This window comes from Amphiprion ocellaris, chromosome 13, assembly GCF_022539595.1.
Source record: "Amphiprion ocellaris isolate individual 3 ecotype Okinawa chromosome 13, ASM2253959v1, whole genome shotgun sequence".
Classification (NCBI taxonomy): Eukaryota; Metazoa; Chordata; class Actinopteri; family Pomacentridae; genus Amphiprion; species Amphiprion ocellaris.
The window spans coordinates 31189827-31209373 of record NC_072778.1 but is presented as its reverse complement, the minus strand read 5'-3'; the positions used below and the strand labels follow the sequence as shown (position 1 = coordinate 31209373).

The 19547-nt window shown below is 41.2% G+C and overlaps 1 protein-coding gene across 1 annotated transcript in view; it reads left to right on the top strand.

Moving 5' to 3' along the window:
• gpc3 (glypican 3) overlaps positions 1 to 17830 on the top strand; it is a 150351-nt gene extending 132521 nt beyond the window's left edge. The window contains exon 8 of the mRNA XM_023283393.3: positions 14886 to 17830. Coding sequence (XP_023139161.2) covers positions 14886 to 15061 — 176 coding nt within the window. The 3' untranslated portion in view covers positions 15062 to 17830. The remainder of the gene's footprint in view (positions 1 to 14885) is intronic.
• Positions 17831 to 19547: the final 1717 nt, after the last annotated feature.

Sequence of the window (19547 nt, the reverse complement as noted above, 5' to 3'; positions counted from 1 at the left end):
CCAGGACTGATTATGGCTTACATAGCTTTAATTTGCAAATCATTAGAGGATGTAGATGTTTTATTTGAGCAGTGGGAGATCTGGTGAATTCCAGAGTTTGGCTTTATGTCACCTGACCAGCTTTAATCAATTACAACCTCACACACGTGATGAAGTGGAGAACACATGGTAGGACACTGGTGATGATCAGATGATTAAATGACTTGTCTCCTGCAGCTCTATGTGCACATTGTTTAAACCAAACCCCTGTCATCAGTTAAAGAGGCAGCTCATTAGCTAACATTAACTTGCAGTAGACACCAAAAGCGAAACATATGAGTGTATTGAATTATACAAGGGTGCATTTTATTCCAAGTAAATTCAAAATTTGCTGTCCAAAACTAACAGTACGTGCTTGCAAAAGTGTGACATTACATGGATGTAACACTGCTACATAATTATGCGCCGGATATTCATGATTGTCTCTACATTGAGGCCATGGCATGTTCAACACAAGTCTGCGGACACGTAACTTTATTTACAAATGCTGTACTGTATCCACCTACACAAGCAGGATAGGGACTGCAGCTAAACTATTATGCACTTCAATATGTTAATTCTGAATTGATGTTAGCCATTTTAAAATGCAGTTTTAAAAGCAACAGTAACAGTAGTAGTTATAGCTTTGGTGCAGATATTTCAAAAGGAAGCTAATTAGCAACATACCGCTTACATATTCACAGACTGAGCAACTAAAGTCTCAAACGTGGTTCCTGTATGCATTTGATTAATCATTTTTTAAATTCTGCTGCTTGGGCAGAGGAGGGAACAAGACACTACACAGTTAAGTATTTATGGCCAATTCATGCTTTCCACATCTGGTTGTCCACAAGGGTCCACAACTGTTGCAGATTGTACATGTGCCAGGAAACAAATGGACCTCAAGACAAATGCTTCTTTAGAGGAAAGCCCATGTGAGGGGATTGTCTGCGGTTCAAATCTTTATAATTCATCATTAAAAGGGTAACTGAAGTAGTTGCCGCCACACTTTGAAGGTGTTCTGATTTATACCTACATACATTCCATTGCAAACACAGTGGGAAGTTCTGAATTCTCCAGAAATCCTGTGTTATGTTCTCCCACTGTGCTTGGCAAACATCACTGACTGTCTGCAGCTGACTGCTATATCATGTAAAATGTGCAAAGTCACAACCTTTCAGAAACAGAACCGTGTGTTTTTCATAGCAGACCGATATGTACGTATTGAGAAGTGACCTATTGTAGCATGAATAAAGACACAATAATGTCCGTTGTCCACTTTCAAAGTCTATATCCCCATACTCTAACTATGAATTGGCCTTTATAAGCAAATCTCACCAACTATTAGCTGTTTTGGGTTAAAAAGACCAGGCAGCTACCTAAAGGAATTGTGAGTCATAGACATCAAAAATGTACAGAATTACCAGTGAAATTTAATCAAAAAACCTTAAAAGCTTTGATAATATGCCCCCCAAACAAGGTTTCAAAGTGATTGTTTTCCCACAGGTTATATACTGACTACACGTGAGCACAGTCTCACAACCCTGCTCTTGTGTCAGTGTGATAACATAAATGTCAGTGCTTCCTGGTTCGGTTTTTATACAACAAACGATTGCTTTTTAATTTGAGAGATGGTACACGTGTCAACAGTCGCCGTCTTTGGTGTTAGGGAATTCTCCCATAGATTTCCATTCAAGTTACGTTAATTGGCAAGATTCCCTCTTATGATGTTTGCGATTATGCTCACCTGCACTCTCAGTGTTTAAGAAACTCACATTAGTTAGCAAGTAACATTAACACCTACCCTCTGTTTATTGACAACATGACAATTTTGTAGCTGACTATGTAGAAGATGAAATTTACAGTTTAGAATTCAAGTATCACTACAACATGTTTAATGAACCATATATTAGACTATACAGAGTGGAACAGGGCAATAGTCTAATTTTGACTGGTTCATACAATCAAAACCATAGATCATATACACTGCCTGGCAAAAAAAAAAGTCGCACACTCTAATATTTTGTTGGACTGCCTTTAGCTTTGAGTATGGCACTCATTCGCATTCACATAGATTCCAAAATCTATGTGAATGCATGTAATTAGTGTGTTTAGGATTGTGTGGGTTTGTGTGTCTACGGCTTTATGTTAATCCATTAATCTGGGATTCCATATGACTTCCCTTTCACTCACAATGAGGGCTCACCTGTGTTTCTATGCCTTTCATGCACACCTGGTCTCTGCCTGCACGGCCTCTGTGGGGAACAAAGAATGAGCCTCCATCTCCACAGAAACCTGCTGGCTGATTTCCCTCAAAGCCTCTCTTCATCTCCTCGTCCTCACTTCATTTTTTATTTCCTGCCGTCACTTCACATTTGTACTGCAATATTGTGACAATGCAGCAAATATTAAGCTTTTTAAAGCATTAAAATTGAAATTGAATCATATGTTTCCAGCTGAGTTTCAACTCTTGCGAAATAGTTGGCAGCACGGTGAAATATAGCAAATCACTTCCAGCAGTTTCAGGGTGATGTCTTTTCAACTAGTCAATTCACATTGTTTTCAAAAGGTGGAATTAATCCACTTAAATGTCTCTTTCTATAACAATTGGCCAGTCAGTTTCTCTCCACATATAAAGCTGGCCATTTAGGATTATAACTGCAAGACTAAATAACTTGTTAACATGGTTTTCTGCTGCATTCATTAGTCTGCAGGTGAACAGTTGGTGGGCTCTGCCTCATGTGTTTTCTTGCTGAGCTGGACGGGCCGCTGCTACACCTCGCCATGCTCAGCAGGAGCCGCGTGAATAGACCTCTTGTTATATTCCTGCACTCAGACATTCGGTCACTGTAAGCACCCTGAAGGAAAGCTGTTCACTTGGGAGCTCTCGAACATTTTTATCAGCGGCAAGGGTTAGCAAAAGACAAAGTGAAAATATTCCTGTAATGTGAAACATGCGGCTTACGATGAAAGGCTGGGCTGGGCTCACCTTTCAGGTCTGCTACAAATTTTGTGGCTAGAACAAAGGAGTGGGTAAAAGAAAGAAGGAGGCGATGAAAGAATGCGGGGAAAGAACAGAAAGAGACAAAAACACCTTTGATAACTCTAAAGGTTGATACACTGGGAAACTTAAACATTCTTTACTCCGTATGTGGGTCGAATTAACAGCCGTACGTGCTGCCAATACGAGAACCTGGTATGTTAATTAAGTGCAGCTGTGACCCCTGACCCTCTGCACCTGATAGGTGAGTCACACGGCGCCAGTCCTTCACAGTCATGTTTGCCACATGTCTTCATCAAAGCACCAATAATCCAGACACTGTTGACATTAGCAGCACTGGATGCATCCGCCATGTACGCCGTTTCCTCCTCGTTTAAGCCCCATATAGTTTCATAGAGCTGATTATCGGAGCTACTGCGCTCATGAATGTGCATCGGCATCGACATGTGGTTGCCAGGTAGAGAAGTCTGCGTGCCACAGTTTAGGCCAAGGCGGGATCAGACAGTGCACATGTGAGAGGAAGAGTGCAGGTGTCCAGGTGGAAGAGGAATCTGGGCGCCCACATGGCCTGAATCTACTTTCAACAGCATGCAATGATGGATGATACCGAAGCACAAAAACATGCAGACTTAACTAAAGTAGCACAGTCTGAGGCCTGCCCCCAGTCAGATTAAATCATCTACCAAACCTATGGAATAAGAGGAAACATGTGAGACTGATGAGGCCATTTTTTATTTAAAATGCTGTCAATTATACCAGGATACCAGAGAGTCAGAGCTGAGTCGCTTGATCTGGACTCAAGTGAAGAGCAGGAAAATATTGTTAAGGTCCCTCTTACTGTTGATTTAACCCCAAAAAGCTCTTCTTTATGCATCACAGTTGCATATTTAGACGTTTTTTCCTTGAAAATTAATCCCTTCCTGCCTTAAAATGGCTTATGTGTAATTCTGCACCTTTTCTTTCTCTAGAATGTGGAGATCTATCATTTATCTATACTTCCCTCTCCACCACTGGCTGCAGCTTGAGCACATCAGCTCACCAACAACTCTACTCAAATGACTTTAAGCTCTGCTACAGCTTTGTGTTTCTATATAATCATCATGCAATTTGAAGTGAACTTTTGCAATCTTCTAGAAAACGCTCAAACAGGTGATTTCACTCTGCAGACTGCAACCAACATATGAGCAGTACAGTTAAAGCCTAAGGCACCATATTATGATGAAGTGGAATTTCTTAATTGTATGCATACTGCATGCAACAGTATGTACTTTTATGGGCAGATGTACAGAAAATAAAATAAAATGCTCTTGATCCAGTTATGCTAACTGCCAAAAAAAACTCAAAGAAGATGATGAAACAAAGCAAAGTTTCACTATCTATAAGAGAAAAAATGAAAAGGAGTCTTCAGAAATTGTTTTCAGTCGGGCCAGTGGGGATTATTCTTTCATGTCAGCTGAACTGTGCATATTTCTTGTTGTCTAGAGAGGAACACAACAAAAAAGTCTGACTGCTGATCAGTCATGTGAGTTAAATATTCACTACATCAAAGATCATTTGAAGAAGTTTTTCTATCACCCAATAATTCTTTTTTGAAGTCAAAAACCACCACATTCATGTGAAATTGGGAACTTTCACTCAAGCTTTGTTGTTTCCATTATTTTTTTTCAAATCTTCCAAATGTGTGCATGAAAATACAATATAGAAACGCAGCTAATGACAAGTTGTAATATTAAAGGTATTCAGCCATACAAATTTAAACTGGAAACCGATTCTGAAGAAGAAGAATGATACAGAAAGTCCCACCATGCAACTTGACAGGATTGATTCATTAGGTTTGTTGAAATATTTGTATGAAACCCTGGAAGCTTGTTTTTGAGACTGTCATCAGTGCAGTTTCAAGATGGAAATACTCAGCCATGGTGTTGACTGTTCATTTCGCTCATGATGGGGCCTCCAACAAATAGAAGACAACAGGTGTTCATGTTAACAGGGTAAAAAAAAACAACAGGTTTTTACTGGTGGAGGTCTTTAACTTGGGACTTTTCTAACATGACTTGCCCATTTTAAGAGATTCCACTGTTAGCTATTGTTAGCAGTGTGGTTTTAGGGGTGCATTGGTGCCACCTTCAAAACTTTTCCACCACTTTCATTCACCAAACATGACACATGATGACATTGGCAATTCCTTGTCCCACATGTAGGAACACCATGCTTTTATTTACAACCATATACCTGCACTGTCATTGTGAACAGGTTAGCATGCTAATTTTGGCATTTAAATCAAAGTTTTAGTCTTACAACAGCATAGTTGTAGACTTGTGGTCTTTGTGCCCACTGAAATACAAACCAGAAACAAAACTCTTTCAACCATCTCCAACACTGAAGCTTTGATTTAGATGTAATCTTGGTATCTTAAGTGTGGCTATGAACAAGCACAATTATAATTAGAGAAATATAAGAGATGTAAATAATAGAACAGATGTTGTTGCTCAGTTTGTGTGATCTGCAGCCTCAGAGAAAATCTAAATCATCATTCCAAAAAAGACATTTGGACAAAATGCCTGCTGCTTTCATCCTTGGCCTGCACAAGGATCATTTTCTCGCCAACTACAATCTGTTTATGTTTTACATGATTAATGATGAATAGAAAAGTAATAACTGTTTTCCAAAATGGATACATAATATTTACTGGAGAAGTCTTAAACTGATGAAAATGTGGAATCTGTGGGGGTAGATGAGGTGATGAAAGGGTGGCTGGTGGCGGCTGTGGAAGGGGCTGATAATACGTAACGCACTGGAAATGTTCTGACCCAATGTTCTCCACGACCATCCCTCCTTGAGCTTATAAACAACCTCTGTAAATTCAGCCAATCCTCCTCCTTCCCCACCTCCTCCACGCCCCTCACAAAAATAATGAAGCTTGCCACCATCTGTGTAAACAGGCTTGGCTAGCGAGAGCTCGATCTCGTTCTTTCTGGGCCGACCACAAGGCCCTATGTGTCCCCGAGTGTGGTGGCAGTGGAGGGAAAAGATGGGAAAGAAAAAAGAGGGAGGAGAGGAACAGGGGGATGAAGTTACCCTCTTTTTGGACTCTTGTTGGTGTTCCATCGTGGAGCTTTCTCAAATCAATCCAGGGATAAAACCCCTAAGATTAGCCAGAAGACAGGAAGAAGAGCCCTGGTTTTAATTTATGTGGATACAAGCTCACAGAGTTGCCTGGGTTCTCATCATCTACACGAGAGGGGCCCACCAGCATTTGATTCATTTTGTAGGCCTTTGCATTTTTCTGTGTTTGTGTGTGCCTCTCGGAAAAGCGTTTGTTTGCTCAAGAGCTTTATTTACATTCACAGGCACTTTTTGGACGCAGTAAATTGATTCCAGGCCCGTTCCTGGGTCGTGTCCATCAGCTCAGCCACAGTCCACAAACACTGTGCACACAGCGGGACCATTCTGGAGGCCCTACTGCTCTGCTGCTCACCGCCACAGTGACACACACAAGCCATTTTGTGGGAACGTCTTAAAAGCTCGGTTGAGAGTTTTGCATTTCACACGTTAACCCTCTACTCTCACCTGCATCTCCTAAACTTCCCCCTCTGTCCGTCTCGCTCTGGCCTGCTCTGTTGTTCCAGAACATTCTTTAAAAGCAAATCGACGGTGCAGCGAACATCGCAGGAGTCGTGCTGTCAATAGACTCGTAGCTGCTGGAGGAAACCGCAGGCTAAACCACTAAAAAGAGCTCAGACAGATAGTGAAGCTGCTCAACAGGAGCTCTCTGTGTACAGTCAGACCGGCCAAATTGTCACTCTTGGCTGCATCTCTGCTCTGCCTTTCTATGACAGCAATGTAGGGACAGTTCTGCTTGTTTGCTGGCAGGGACATTTGCACAACAAACACGCGTCTCTATCTGCCAGCAACATTTTCTTCACTGGACTGACTGACTGACTGCTGGATGTGCACACAGCTTGCCTCATTACTAAAAGATAAAGACAGTATCTGAAGAATGTGTTCCTTTGGAGGCTCAATGACCAGCACAAGGACATCCCTAAGGCCAAACGTTGACCCACCAGCCCCTCACGCAGCCGCTCCCTCACTATACCAGCTCTGATAAGAACCACCGTTGTCCAATCTCTTCAGAAACAGCCTTAAACGGCTGCTAACCCCTGACCCTCCATCAGCACTGACCTCTGAGCTGCTTCACACTCCCTCTCTGTACGCTGCTCAGCTCCCCACCCAGAACGAGCCCCTTGCCCTCAGCACAGAATCACCTCTTTGTATGTTTGATTTGTTATGGTTTTTACCTCTCTCGCTCCTGCACACACTTTCCACCCTCACAGCTTTGACGGCGAGGAATTCTCAGTGAAAATTTATGCCTCTGTTCTGAGCTTTTATTTCTCTTCGAGCCCAGCGCTCTTTCTCTCTCCTCTATGATCATATTAGCCGTTACTGGAAGTGGAGACTACAAATACAGTGGAGTAAATCTAATTTGGACGGTGCTGGGAGAGGCCAACGGGTGCAACATGCTGGTCATCCCCTCTATGACACCACCTCCCTTCACTGGCCGTGTTAATTAATAGGTGTTGACTCGCATTTGTTCCACAAGCCACAATTTAGGAAGTGTGTGTGATGGGTTGGTTTAGCCCCTTTTGACAGGCTGTATTCATTTTCTTATCAGAGCAAATCCTAGCTTTCAGTTTGAAGTCTGTTTTTTTTTCTCCTACAGCGTTCTGTTTTCTGTTTTTCCATACTTTGCTTTGTCTCCTTTTAATCTCTTCTGCCTCTTTTTAAAAATCACTGAACTCTACTATCTCCTAGTCCGTCTTTGACATCACGTCTGCCTGCCTTAGTCTCTTGCCCTTTGTGTGGGAGGGTCCCTCAGCCTAGAATAACAGTGAGTGTTGTGGAAGTTGGGAGGCCAGAGCAGCTCAGAGAGCAGAGCTGTTGCAAAGGCCAGGGGCAGGGCCTCCTCTGGGCGTCCCGTTTGTCTTGGCCCGACATTCCCAGCCTCTCTGAGCGCCCCTGTGGTCGGCCTGTGGGTGTGGAGGCAGACGGTCACATTCCCGCTAGCCCATGAACAGAGGCATCCTGCACCGCTCCCTCAGCTCTCAATCAGCAGTGTCCCGGGACAAACAGCTCTGGCCGAGTCTCCGATTTGTAGAATGTGACCAAGAAGCCAATGATCACAGTCTAGCGTCTTATCAGTTCACCTCTGCCAGATAAGCGCCATGAATTCAGCAGCTCCCATTATGTTTTTCAGAACTGCTGTCTCCTCTGCAGCTGTAAGGGCGGCTCTTGCACTCACACCAGGCCTTCCATTTATAAATTTGCTGAGTTTAATATAAGAGTGAATAGTTTGCTCTGCGGAGATGAGACGAGCGATAAAATATTTGCTTTACCTCAGAAACCATAATATCTTTTAAGCTGTTGAATCTTGAAAACCTAGATCAAATTTGACCAGCTTAGGTGTGTTATGTGCACACATGGTCTGCCAGTGTAGCAGCAATCTAAACCATCTCTCCCGTTTCATAAGAAGCACCTGTGTTTGGAGACTTAACATTCCACATACTTATCTGACCAAAAAAAGGCCTTTGTGCATAGCACACATGTACTGAATAAACTGTACTGCACCATGAAGGTACACACTCGCCTGAGGGGTTATAATAATGTGTCAACGGCTGCTGATGTGCATTCAGAGTCTGAGAAGTTAAATTTAGGAAACATGTTTACTGGCATTGTGAGACAGCACAAGTGAACCATTTCCTGTGATTTTCTCTAACATATAATCTTCACCTGTACTTGCGGTGTGCTGGGAAATACACATTTCTACTCGCTGTTGCAATTTTTCGACATAGTTTGCTTGTTGTGACAACTGTAAACGACAAGCCTCGGGCACCAGGCAGTGCTGAAAACAAAACCCCAGACTCGCTGCCCCTCCTTTCCCCTGTCCTGCTTTGCACAGACAGACAGAGACACCACACACACACACACACACACACACACACACACACACACACACACACACACACACACACACACACACACGCATATATATATATATATATATATATATATATATATATATATATATATATATATATATATATATATATATATATATATATATATATATATATATATATATATATATATATATACACACTCCAGCCACTGTTTGACCTGTTAGGGGGATCCAAACAAACATCCGCTCACCCCCCTCTAAAACCAGCAATGCCTTGGATATATTGGTCTGTTCTCCCATGGAACGGCCACTAAAGAAAACATAGATTTAAAGAGTGAATGCTGCGTCGGTTGTTGACTTGCATGTGACTACCATGCCTGCTCATTCATAGCCCAGAGCCTTCACCGATCAATGGCTGGACTGTTGACCTCTCCCCTGGGTCGTAACTCGAGCTCGTAAGGCCACGATAAAGCCAGCTAGTAAGGTGGCGTCCTTTGCAGAGTGATAGCCTCAAAATGGAAGGTTTGAATGGATGAGCAGGAGGAGGGCTCTGCTCTGCTGAAAGCCACAAGGATCCACATTGGTCACATTAATCACAGTGGGGACTGTGGCTCTATTTATAGCCAGGAGTTATCCATCTATTTGCCTAATTGTCACTGCCTGTCCACTCTCCTGGCTCCTCCCTGAAAGGGAAAGAAATCTGGCTTACTTCTGTCTGTTTCCCTTCTCATTCACTCTCACTCTGTCTGTGCTTTGCTGCACACACAGGCACAGGTGTTCATCACTAATTATACCAGGATATTATTAGTCCCAGCCCTGTGTAGGAGTGTAGGGGATCTAAGTTTGCATAGTGTTCAGTCCCCGTTGGGTTGTTTTTAAATCCTGCAGAACAAGGCCCCTCTGTGGTGCTGCTCATGTCAAAGTGTTTAAACTAGCAAGAAAAGACCCTCTTCCCCCTGGTTGTAGGGATTTTTTTCACTCACATTATTGTCGCTGTAAAGCACACCAACACAATGCGCTCCCACTTTGTCTCCCGCTCTTTCACAAACACGCACAGGGACGGGCGCACACACCCCACTCAATCATCCGCACACAAACACACAAATGCGGACGCTCATGACCCCCCCACCCTCCCTCTTATCCGCAGTGTATATAAAAGCTGTATCGAATTGCACCTTGAGCTTAATTGGCTCGGTAGTACAGTGCGCCGCTGTCGACAGTGACAAATCGTTCTTTCAGAGCCCCGGAGAATGTCTGCCCACTGCCATGTCAGAGGACACAGGAGGAGAAAAAAAGTTAATTGTCCCCTGGCCGCCGTTCAAACGATGTCGTAACTGCAAAGAAATTTGTAGGAGATGCAGTTTGGAGCTTTGAGGGTTTATTTATTTGCCTCGCTCCTCTGTTTAAGATGGTGCCTGGCAGCGCAGGGGCCCGAGGGCACTAGACTTTTGGGAGAGAGGGCCCCTTTCTCTGTGTTTCTACTCAAGCAGAGCAGGGCAGTGCCTCTGCTGGTCGCTCTGATCACACAGTGGCTCAGATCAGGCACTTCCTCCCACTGGATCCCTCCCATAAGGGAGAACAGCACACAGGTCAGATGAGACAGCTAATTCAATTAGGAGCAATCTGTTATTTTTAGGAGCTCAGATGTGACAGCGTGCAGAGTGTGTGAATGTATATGTGCACAGCCACCAAGAGTGTGTGGGATGAGGGAGGTATGTCAGAAATCCACCAGGGTATGTGTGTTTGTAGCGCTTCTCTGCATCTGGCTTGACAGGGGACGGCTCAGCTCATAGCTGGCGTTCCTAACTATAGTGCTCCTTTATTACTGATATCCTCCTGGCCTCTCTCATAACTCAGCCTCTTTATTTCAGCATCTCTTAGCCAGACAGAGTATGTCGCACACATACAGGGAGGAAGATCTGCTCAGCATCAGCAGGCGAACAGCTGTGGATGCAGAGCAGTAAGACGGCAGTCAGTGAGAGCAGAGCAGCAGGTGAGCATGAAGTCACTGCACAACAGATGGAGGACAAGGGAGCGAAACTGGAAAAAAGGGATTATCATTATGGAAAAGTCAAGACTTGCTCACTTTTTGAAACTTCTATTTATCCAACTAAAGCCCTTCCAGGTCATTATTCAACAGAAGTACAGTGTCAGTAACCCCTGAACTGCCCCAGTGGAACAAATGAGTGAATTGCTTTGCTTGAGGGCATCTTTACAGTAGCTGTGGAGCGAGAGGTGAAAGTTAAAAAATAATAGTCTGCTCTCAGTGCATAGTATCACCGGTGCATAAGGTGTAATTTTCTCCACACCGCCCCTGATGTCATTTAAACCTCACCACAGACCATGTATGATTAATGATATAATGAAAACAAAAAGTGTTATCCACAAAAATAAGTAATAGCTGCACGTGGGTGGAACTGAATTAATGTCTCCTGACAGTGCTGCGGCAGGACTTTGGAGTAAATTAGCTTTTCTGAATGTGGCAATTGTTTGTTCTTTTAGTCATTTGTAAAGGGATACATTCAGTTTATTATAGAATTAGAGGTTGAGGTTTTATATTAGATCAAGATGACACATTTTGTACTCACAATAGCTGTCATATGAGATGATATAGATTCTGTTTGAGAATTAATTTAGCTTTTTCCAGTTATTTACTACATGCGTCTTTTCCAAACCGCTCAATCACTTACACATGCAGCAAGTAGAAGCACACAGTTCTCTTGAAAATTAAAAAAAAAAAAAAAAACATATCTGGAAGAAAATGGAGGAAAAGAATGTTACTGTAGGAGAATGTGCTTTTTGTTTTAGAAACGCTCGAGTTTAAAAATCTGCCCAGCATCTCTACAGCCGATAATTAACATAAATAATACAAAGAAAGAAGAAATGTCAGGTTGTGGGTTTAGAGGGAGTTGCGTGCTGAAAGTATGTCTTGGCAGACGGCATAAATTTAGCTTTAGAGGCAGAGTTTTCCACAAAGACAAGAGGCAGCCAGCCATTGGAAATAGCCAGCTATAGTACTGTAGGTTCATGACCCCCAAAGAAAAACTCTGGCCAAAAAAACTTTAATTTCCTGGTCTCTGGCACATTCTAATATTTCTATTCCAACATATACACTGGTATTAATTGTTTGCATATTATATTAAGTTTGCGCACCGTGTGAAGTATTGTAAAGGAGAATATTAAGCATTTTGTGTGTTTTAGCCCAAACAGATTATAAATAACTATTTATATATAAAGCTGTGCCTATTCCTGACTGATCAGAAATACGGCAATTAAGAGTCATTAAACTTTATTGTTTATTGCTGTTCTGTGTAATGACTTTTCTTTACTTGGAACCACAATTTAGGATTTTATTGTGAAAATTCTTAGAGTGAAACCAGATTGGGGCAATCCAGGACAGGTGAGAATGTTGCAGGTGAGTGGTTGGCGTTGGGTGGCTTTAGGGGTGTCTGACTGTTTGGAATCTGAGGAGGTTATATGTGGAGTCTGACAGTGTGAATTGCAGGCCTGAGCTCGGTTGTGGCAACGTGTTGGCAAAGAGACGACTGGAGATGGACAGAACTTGACACACAAAAAGGTCGGCGTGGGACTGTGAACAAAAACACCAGGAAGCAAAACTATAAACAGAGGTCGGCTGAGGACACAACCACTGGAGCAGGCAAAACTATCTGGTAATGACTGGAGTGTCAAGCTGAGGTTTAGCTACTGCAGCTGAATGATTAGTGGATGAATCTCAGGTATGTCAGGTGATTTCCAACGGAGATGAGCAGGTGGCCACACCCAGGAAAAGGCTTTGTCCATATTAATATGAATATATTGCAAAACAAACATTTGTTGGTCTCTCTTTCATGTGCAAATGTAGTATCAGATCCAAGAAACACTTTCTAAAGTGAACATTTTTAAAAACTCTAGTTTATGTGCATCCATGTGGAGATGGAAAATGCCTGTTGTTGCTTCGTATGATCTAAAACAATGACAAAAGTGGATATATATACCAGTTTATTATGTTTGGTTAAGAGTTCCAAGTTTACAGCTTAATTTAGTATTCCTGCAACACTTCACCGGCATACTAAACCCTATGTGACTCCTGTTATTTAGTATTACCTGGTCCACATCAGCTGCAGTTTAGAAACGGAAAAACAAAATTCGCCATCAGGCTTGAAAGGCATGTTATGTTTTCAAAAATCTCCTAAATTATGTCATTTATCAGAGCCAGAAACTGTAAAAACAACAACAAATAATTGCATTTTAACTTTCTCAAAGGTCCTTGAAGGTATAATGTGTGACTTTTGATTCTATTAGGAAAATTATCTAATCTAAACTGAATATTATCAAGGGAAGCATGTAATCTCATGTCTTATCTATCCTGTAGATTGGTTTTAAATAAATTATTTGTAAACTAAACCAGTGACTAAATGACTAAGATAAGGCAACATGTGAAATGCATGATCAGATCATGTGAATTTCTTAAATCAGCTAGATTTCTGCAGTAAAAAGTGCAATGTAGATAAAAAATAATTAATTCATATGTTGATTTATTTAGCTCATAAACATCTGTGAGGCGTATGTGGAACATGCAGTGCTTTCAGTTGAATTTTTATGCTTACCACAGATGGAGTTTTTAATGGACAGTGTGTTAACTGTCTACTAAAATTAACCTTCTTTTTAAAAAGAGTCCCGGTTTTCAGCTGGAATGAACAATTTCTGTAATTATGAGGCAACAGACAATAAGAGAAACACATCATTTACATTTATAAAACAAACACCTCATGTGTGTTTGCCCATGAAAGGGGAATTTCACTGAAACCAAGACCTTATTATTGTCATATTTTAGCATAAAATGAGGAAAAAAATCACAATCTGCTTTGTTGAGATGGTTAAAGGTAAAAATTAAACAGAAATAAAGGGGAAATTCTCTGTTAGGATTAATTAAATATCATAAAATCAATTACTCATGTACTTCTGATTGATTTTTCATTGAATAACAAGCACTTTAATAGGCTTGTTCAATCTAATGCAGTACAGTTTTTCTAGTTTAATATTTGTTCTGAGCTTTGGAGAAAGCTAGATGGGCTTTTTCCCTCTGCCTTCAGTCTGCTTGCTAAACTAAGCTAAGCTAAACTAAATGCTTTCCACCACTATTTCCACAGTTAACATTAACCTATTCTTCACGACAGTTAAAAAAGCAGTTCCCAAAATGTTCAAATGTTCTCTTAAAATGTACAACAGTTTAGATACTCACACAGTCTTCCTCAGGGTAAACATAATAAATAGTGTCTCTCTGCAAAGAACTACAAATCCCTTCCTCCCTGGTTCCTACAACACATTTATCTGAAGTATGAAAATGTAAAAGTAGAATTTAGTTGTCACCATTTTGGATCTTCACAAATAATTCAATGTCAATACACTTCTTTTATAGATAAGTTCAGTGGATTGTGTGTTTTATTTAATAGAAATGCAGATCTCTAGTTTAGAGGTGAAGTTCATCATATTCAACCAAAGACAGATGACACACGTCAGTCAAATGTTCTGGTTGTTCCAGATTCTGAGATGTGATCTCATGCAGCCTGTGTGGTTTTTATTTTTATTTTTTGTTTTCTGCATCTCACCACTTAAATCCACATTTCAGCACTCACTCTGAGTGAAATTTATGTCTGCATGATTCAGCATGTGTCTGCAACAATAACACGCAACATCTGGTTATATGAGGCGCTTGGGTTTCTCCCGATGTAACATTGTTTTTACAGCTGTGTAAGACATCATGTGAAAGGAGGACAGACATGTGTTTTTCAGTTCTTGTGACAACGTTTTTTCTAATTGTCTCCATCCTTTTTCCTGCTTCTCTCATATTTTTCATTCTTTCTCCTTCCCTCATTATCTTCTATCCGTCTCCGTGTGTCTCCCTCTCAGACCTTTCTGATAATCTGGCGATGGACGACTTCACCTTCCAGGAGCAGCTGTTAACCCCTCGGTTGGCCACAGCCGGAGTCGGCGGTGTGTCCTCACCTGCGGCTCCGTTGTGGAGGAGCTCCCTGGATCCAACCCTCCCTTTGGCGCTCGCTCTGCTCCTGCTTTGCCACCACTGACCCGTGAATCTCCGTCACCTCTTTCCTCTGCAAATTCAGACTGTGTGGAATGTGATAAACCTTTCTGGCTCAGCAAAGGAAGCATGAACAACAGGAAAATGCTACATTTCTCTGTAAGAGCCTGTCTTGTTTTATTCAAAATGAGTGGATGTTCTGAAACAAACATAATAAAGCACACTAGATAGACCCCTGGAATTATGTAAATACAAACTTGCCCACTAATTCAACTTTTGAGCCCTCTTGCCTCAGCTCCTCTCGTGCTGACTTCTTGTGTTTAGTAACAAACCGATGGAGACGCTGTTCTTTATGGACCAGTAACACACAACAGACTGTTTTTTAAAAACTCTGTCTGTGCTGAGTTATTGCCCTTCAGCAACAAGCAGAAGGAAGGAGAAGTCAGCTGCTGCCATTTTCCTTCATGGCAGTGAATGATCTCCTGCCAGGTCTGGACTTTCAGCAGGTTTACTGAACTCATCCCTGAAGGCTGAAGGCTGTTCCTCAAAACGCTCTGCTACTACCTTAATCTCCCGTCTGTCTCACTCTCTGGTTAGTAATATCCTAGTGATAGCTAAATTATTTCAGACTACACTCCCACCATCACTGTTTGCTTTATTTTGTAAAGCTGGTGCATTTTTTTTAAAAAAAACACTAACAGCCCTCCAATAATAATAAAAGAAAACATTCAAGGGCTACCGTCATAAAATCTCCAAATGAGCCCGAAACTGTACAAATGTATGTTCCTCTGTGTTGGTGCCATGTTTACAAAAATATGATTGTTTGCAGCATTGGTTTGTGGACTGAATTTTTGGCTGGACTGTGAAGCATTGCTGCAGATTTTGAGCTTATTCCTTAGCACTGTGCATAAAGCGAGCAGTAATATGAGATATAAATATGTATAAAACTACGTGAAAATTCATTTTGTTGTGTTGCGGTGAGATCACACATATGCAATGTCACTGGTTTTTCTGTGTTTTTGGTTTAAAACAAGAAGTCACATGTTTTTTTTTATTGTTTATTTAAATTTGTTTGGTTTTCAAAATGAAGTACGGTGAAAAATGGAGTCCAGCTCCACTTGTTGTTTATACTGGAGGCCGTGTGATGGATGTGTGGAAAGACACTAATTAAAAGCTGAAAGTGCTGCAGCCACCCAGCAGACTCCACAGCTGGGAGTGTTGACCGTGCTCACAGCCGACTCTTTGACTTGTCGTTTCAGGAGAGGCACAGGTGTGACGAAGAACAGCAGTGAGGCCTCTGTTCCATAAAGGTGCACCTGAGTCATGTCCGAGGTGCAGCATGCAGAGCGCCGGGTTGCTGCTGAATAGTATTTTTTGCTCAGGAAGGTTTCTAATCGAGTGAAATGACCCAGAAGTATCTAAGTGGCAGCCTCGATAAGCGCTAGTCGAATCCTCTTACCAAGTCACAATCTCTACACTCTCAGACTTTCAAACTGTCAACTGCAAGTGGACATTTTGATACTATTTTGCACCATTTCTGCAGATTTTTCCTGAGGAACCTGCCAATAGTTCAAAGTGAAATTGGTCACATCTAAACATAGTTGTTCTTCCTCACACAAAATGTACACAAAGTATGGATGGTGGAGGGAAGAAATCTGCTTAGAGGTTTATCTGTAGGTAACAGCATCTGTTGTGCTTATTTATTACACGTTTGGTGTTTGTATTTTCAGTCGAATCTCTTCATAGGATTTACAGATGGCTTTCCTGGCTTTTGGTAGTTTGTAAAATGTATAAAGACTCTACTGTCACTAACAAGGAGAAATGAGCTGGGTAGTTTAGCAAATTGTAAATGGAACACAAGTCCAAATGTTAATGGTCAGGTGTTGTTTCCAAACAGCCTGTGCTGTCACATTTAAACATCTTATTCCTCCTTTTTTTTTTTTTTTACAATTTTAGTCTCACAACTCACACATTCAAACACTACAGCTGTGATATCAGTTAAGGCTGGACTCACACCAGAGGAGTTTCAGGTTTATTTACCTCCTTTTCACTCGTCCTGACATTTAGAAGAGAAATCTGGTCTGTAGTCTTCATCTGAACCGATGTTTGGCCCAGATTATCTGTTAATATGGGATGTTTATAGATCCGGTGTTTAAACTGTTGAACTTCTCACAGACTTACCTGAGCCTCCCCGATAACATTTTATTTCATTTATGTGGTAAAATGGGGATGGTTGTGATTGTCACAGTAGCACCTGGAGCAGAGACGTCGTTGCCAAGCAAAGCTAGACATTCTCGCCCTTGAGGCTAATATTAGCTGCGGATTTTAAAACTGACCTTAGTTCTGTCTGAAGAACTAACAAATCATGCTGACCACATCTTCCCAAGTAGTTTCTCATCAGTTTGTTTGGCTTTTTCTTCTCATTGCAAAGCATTAGTAATGTCCCTAAGAGTATCAGTGAAAAGCAATTGGACTTTTCTTTTTGGTCCTTTAAAACATTTCACCTCAGATCCAGGAGTCTTCTTTAGTTTTACTATTAGCGTTACAGCAAGTTGTTGCACCAAACTCTCCATTTTGTTTCCATCTGTTTCCCCATAAGATGAGTTGGTGCACTGCTCCCTGATTGACGAATCACGTGCAACCCCTAAACAAGATAAAGGCCTAATAAAGGTGACCAGTTACGCCTGTGTTTGACAGGATGGAAATCTGCTCTGCTGCTGTGTTTGGGCTAGTGTCAGATCTGAGATTGGAGGATAAGAATGCACAGTGTTTGTTTGTTACAATGTAAAATAAACATGTTTTACTGTTTTGTGTTTCTGGCGATGTGTCTGAATGTATGGATATTAGTAACATTATAAACACTTATGAGTGTTCTGAGCCAAGTCATAAAAAATACTGAAAACACTGAATATTCATGATTAAATAAGTGGCGATTGTGGCTAAAGTTTGGGAAAAAATTGTTGCTCAGACTGAATATTAAAGGACTGTGTGTTTTGAAGGAAAGACATTGATATCTGTGCTTTTAGAGGTTCAAGTCTGTTGGACTTCACACCTGACCACACCCATCATTACCATAAGGTAGGGTCCATTGTGACCAAACCCAGCTGTGATGTAGCTGTACTTTTGGCCTGAGCCTTAAAAACATGCTGCTTTATATTCTGGAGACCCTTCAGATGATGGGAGGTCCCGTTGCAGAAACAAAGCTATCAGTATCACAAAAAACTCGGTCGTGTAAAACATCACAAGTGTTTTGGTGTCAGTTCTTCAGTTTCAAATACCAGATGCTTCTTTCTAGACTTTGCACAGCTTTCAACAATCAGTGATCCATTCTACAAACAACAGCTGCCAGTTTGTACACCAGCAGCAGCCACAGAAGACCAGATTGAAATGCAGCCAAAAGACTTGTGTTTTTGACTGAGAGCTACTGCTTTACGGGAGAGTCAAATGTGAAAAAAAAGTGGAAAACCTGAAAACTACAGCTACCATCCACCTCAGTCACAGGAAGTGCTATTGAAACCTGGGAGATGTCATTGCTAAAGTAAATATTTTCAATGTTAAAATGATGTAAAAATTATTATGCAGTAAAACTGAATTGGTTTAAAATAGGAAAGCCAGTCCATAATAATCAATTAGATATCAATTAAAGCTACTAAAGTACAACTTTATATAACATTTGTGAGATTATTTAGTCACAGTAAGGGTCGGTCTCCATGTTTTCCTCTAAAACAGTTTCTTACTTGGTACTACCTCCTTGGTACATCATGCAGAGACCTCTGAGTCACCACCCACAACTCTACATTGGCCAATCAGAGCCAATTTAAATGATAATGCCAATTTCCCACATAGCAGGCTAGATACTAAGTCACAGTGGGCTAATGAAAAATACAGACATCAAGTTGTTGGTCAAGAGATATTTTTTTATTAGTGTGAAAATTGTTAAATAGTGAGTTTACCACAGCTTCTCAGTCCATAGAAAATTATGTTGGCATGACAGAAGTCACTCACTTCCAATTAGCAACGGATCAAACTCAATAAAATAAGCAATAAATTGGCTACAGTCTCTCTATGATCATTGAGTAAACCCATAAAATCTCATCTCTGTGTATCAAAGTCACATAATTATTAAATTTGCTCTAAGAATCTTTTCCTGCCTTAAAACGGCTTAAATATAACTCTACACCATTGTTTTCTTTAGAACATGTAGATCTATGAAGTGCACATGCTGCAGCTCGAGCACACCAGCTCACCTATACCTCTGCTTAAACATCATAAAACTGATCTACAATATACAGTGGCAAGTCGGACAACAGAATAATTCTGTCATATATGTTTGAGCTAAGGACAGATTCTGAAGAAGAATAAGACCCAAGTCCCATCCTGCAAGTTGACAGCATTGGTTTTTTTTGTTTTTTAGGTTTGTTGCGAATGAAACCGTAGAAGTCTGTATTTGTGTTTTGGTGACTGTCACCAGTACACTGCAGTTTCAAGGCTGAAGTACTCAGCCATGATGCTTACTGCTTATTTTGCATTTC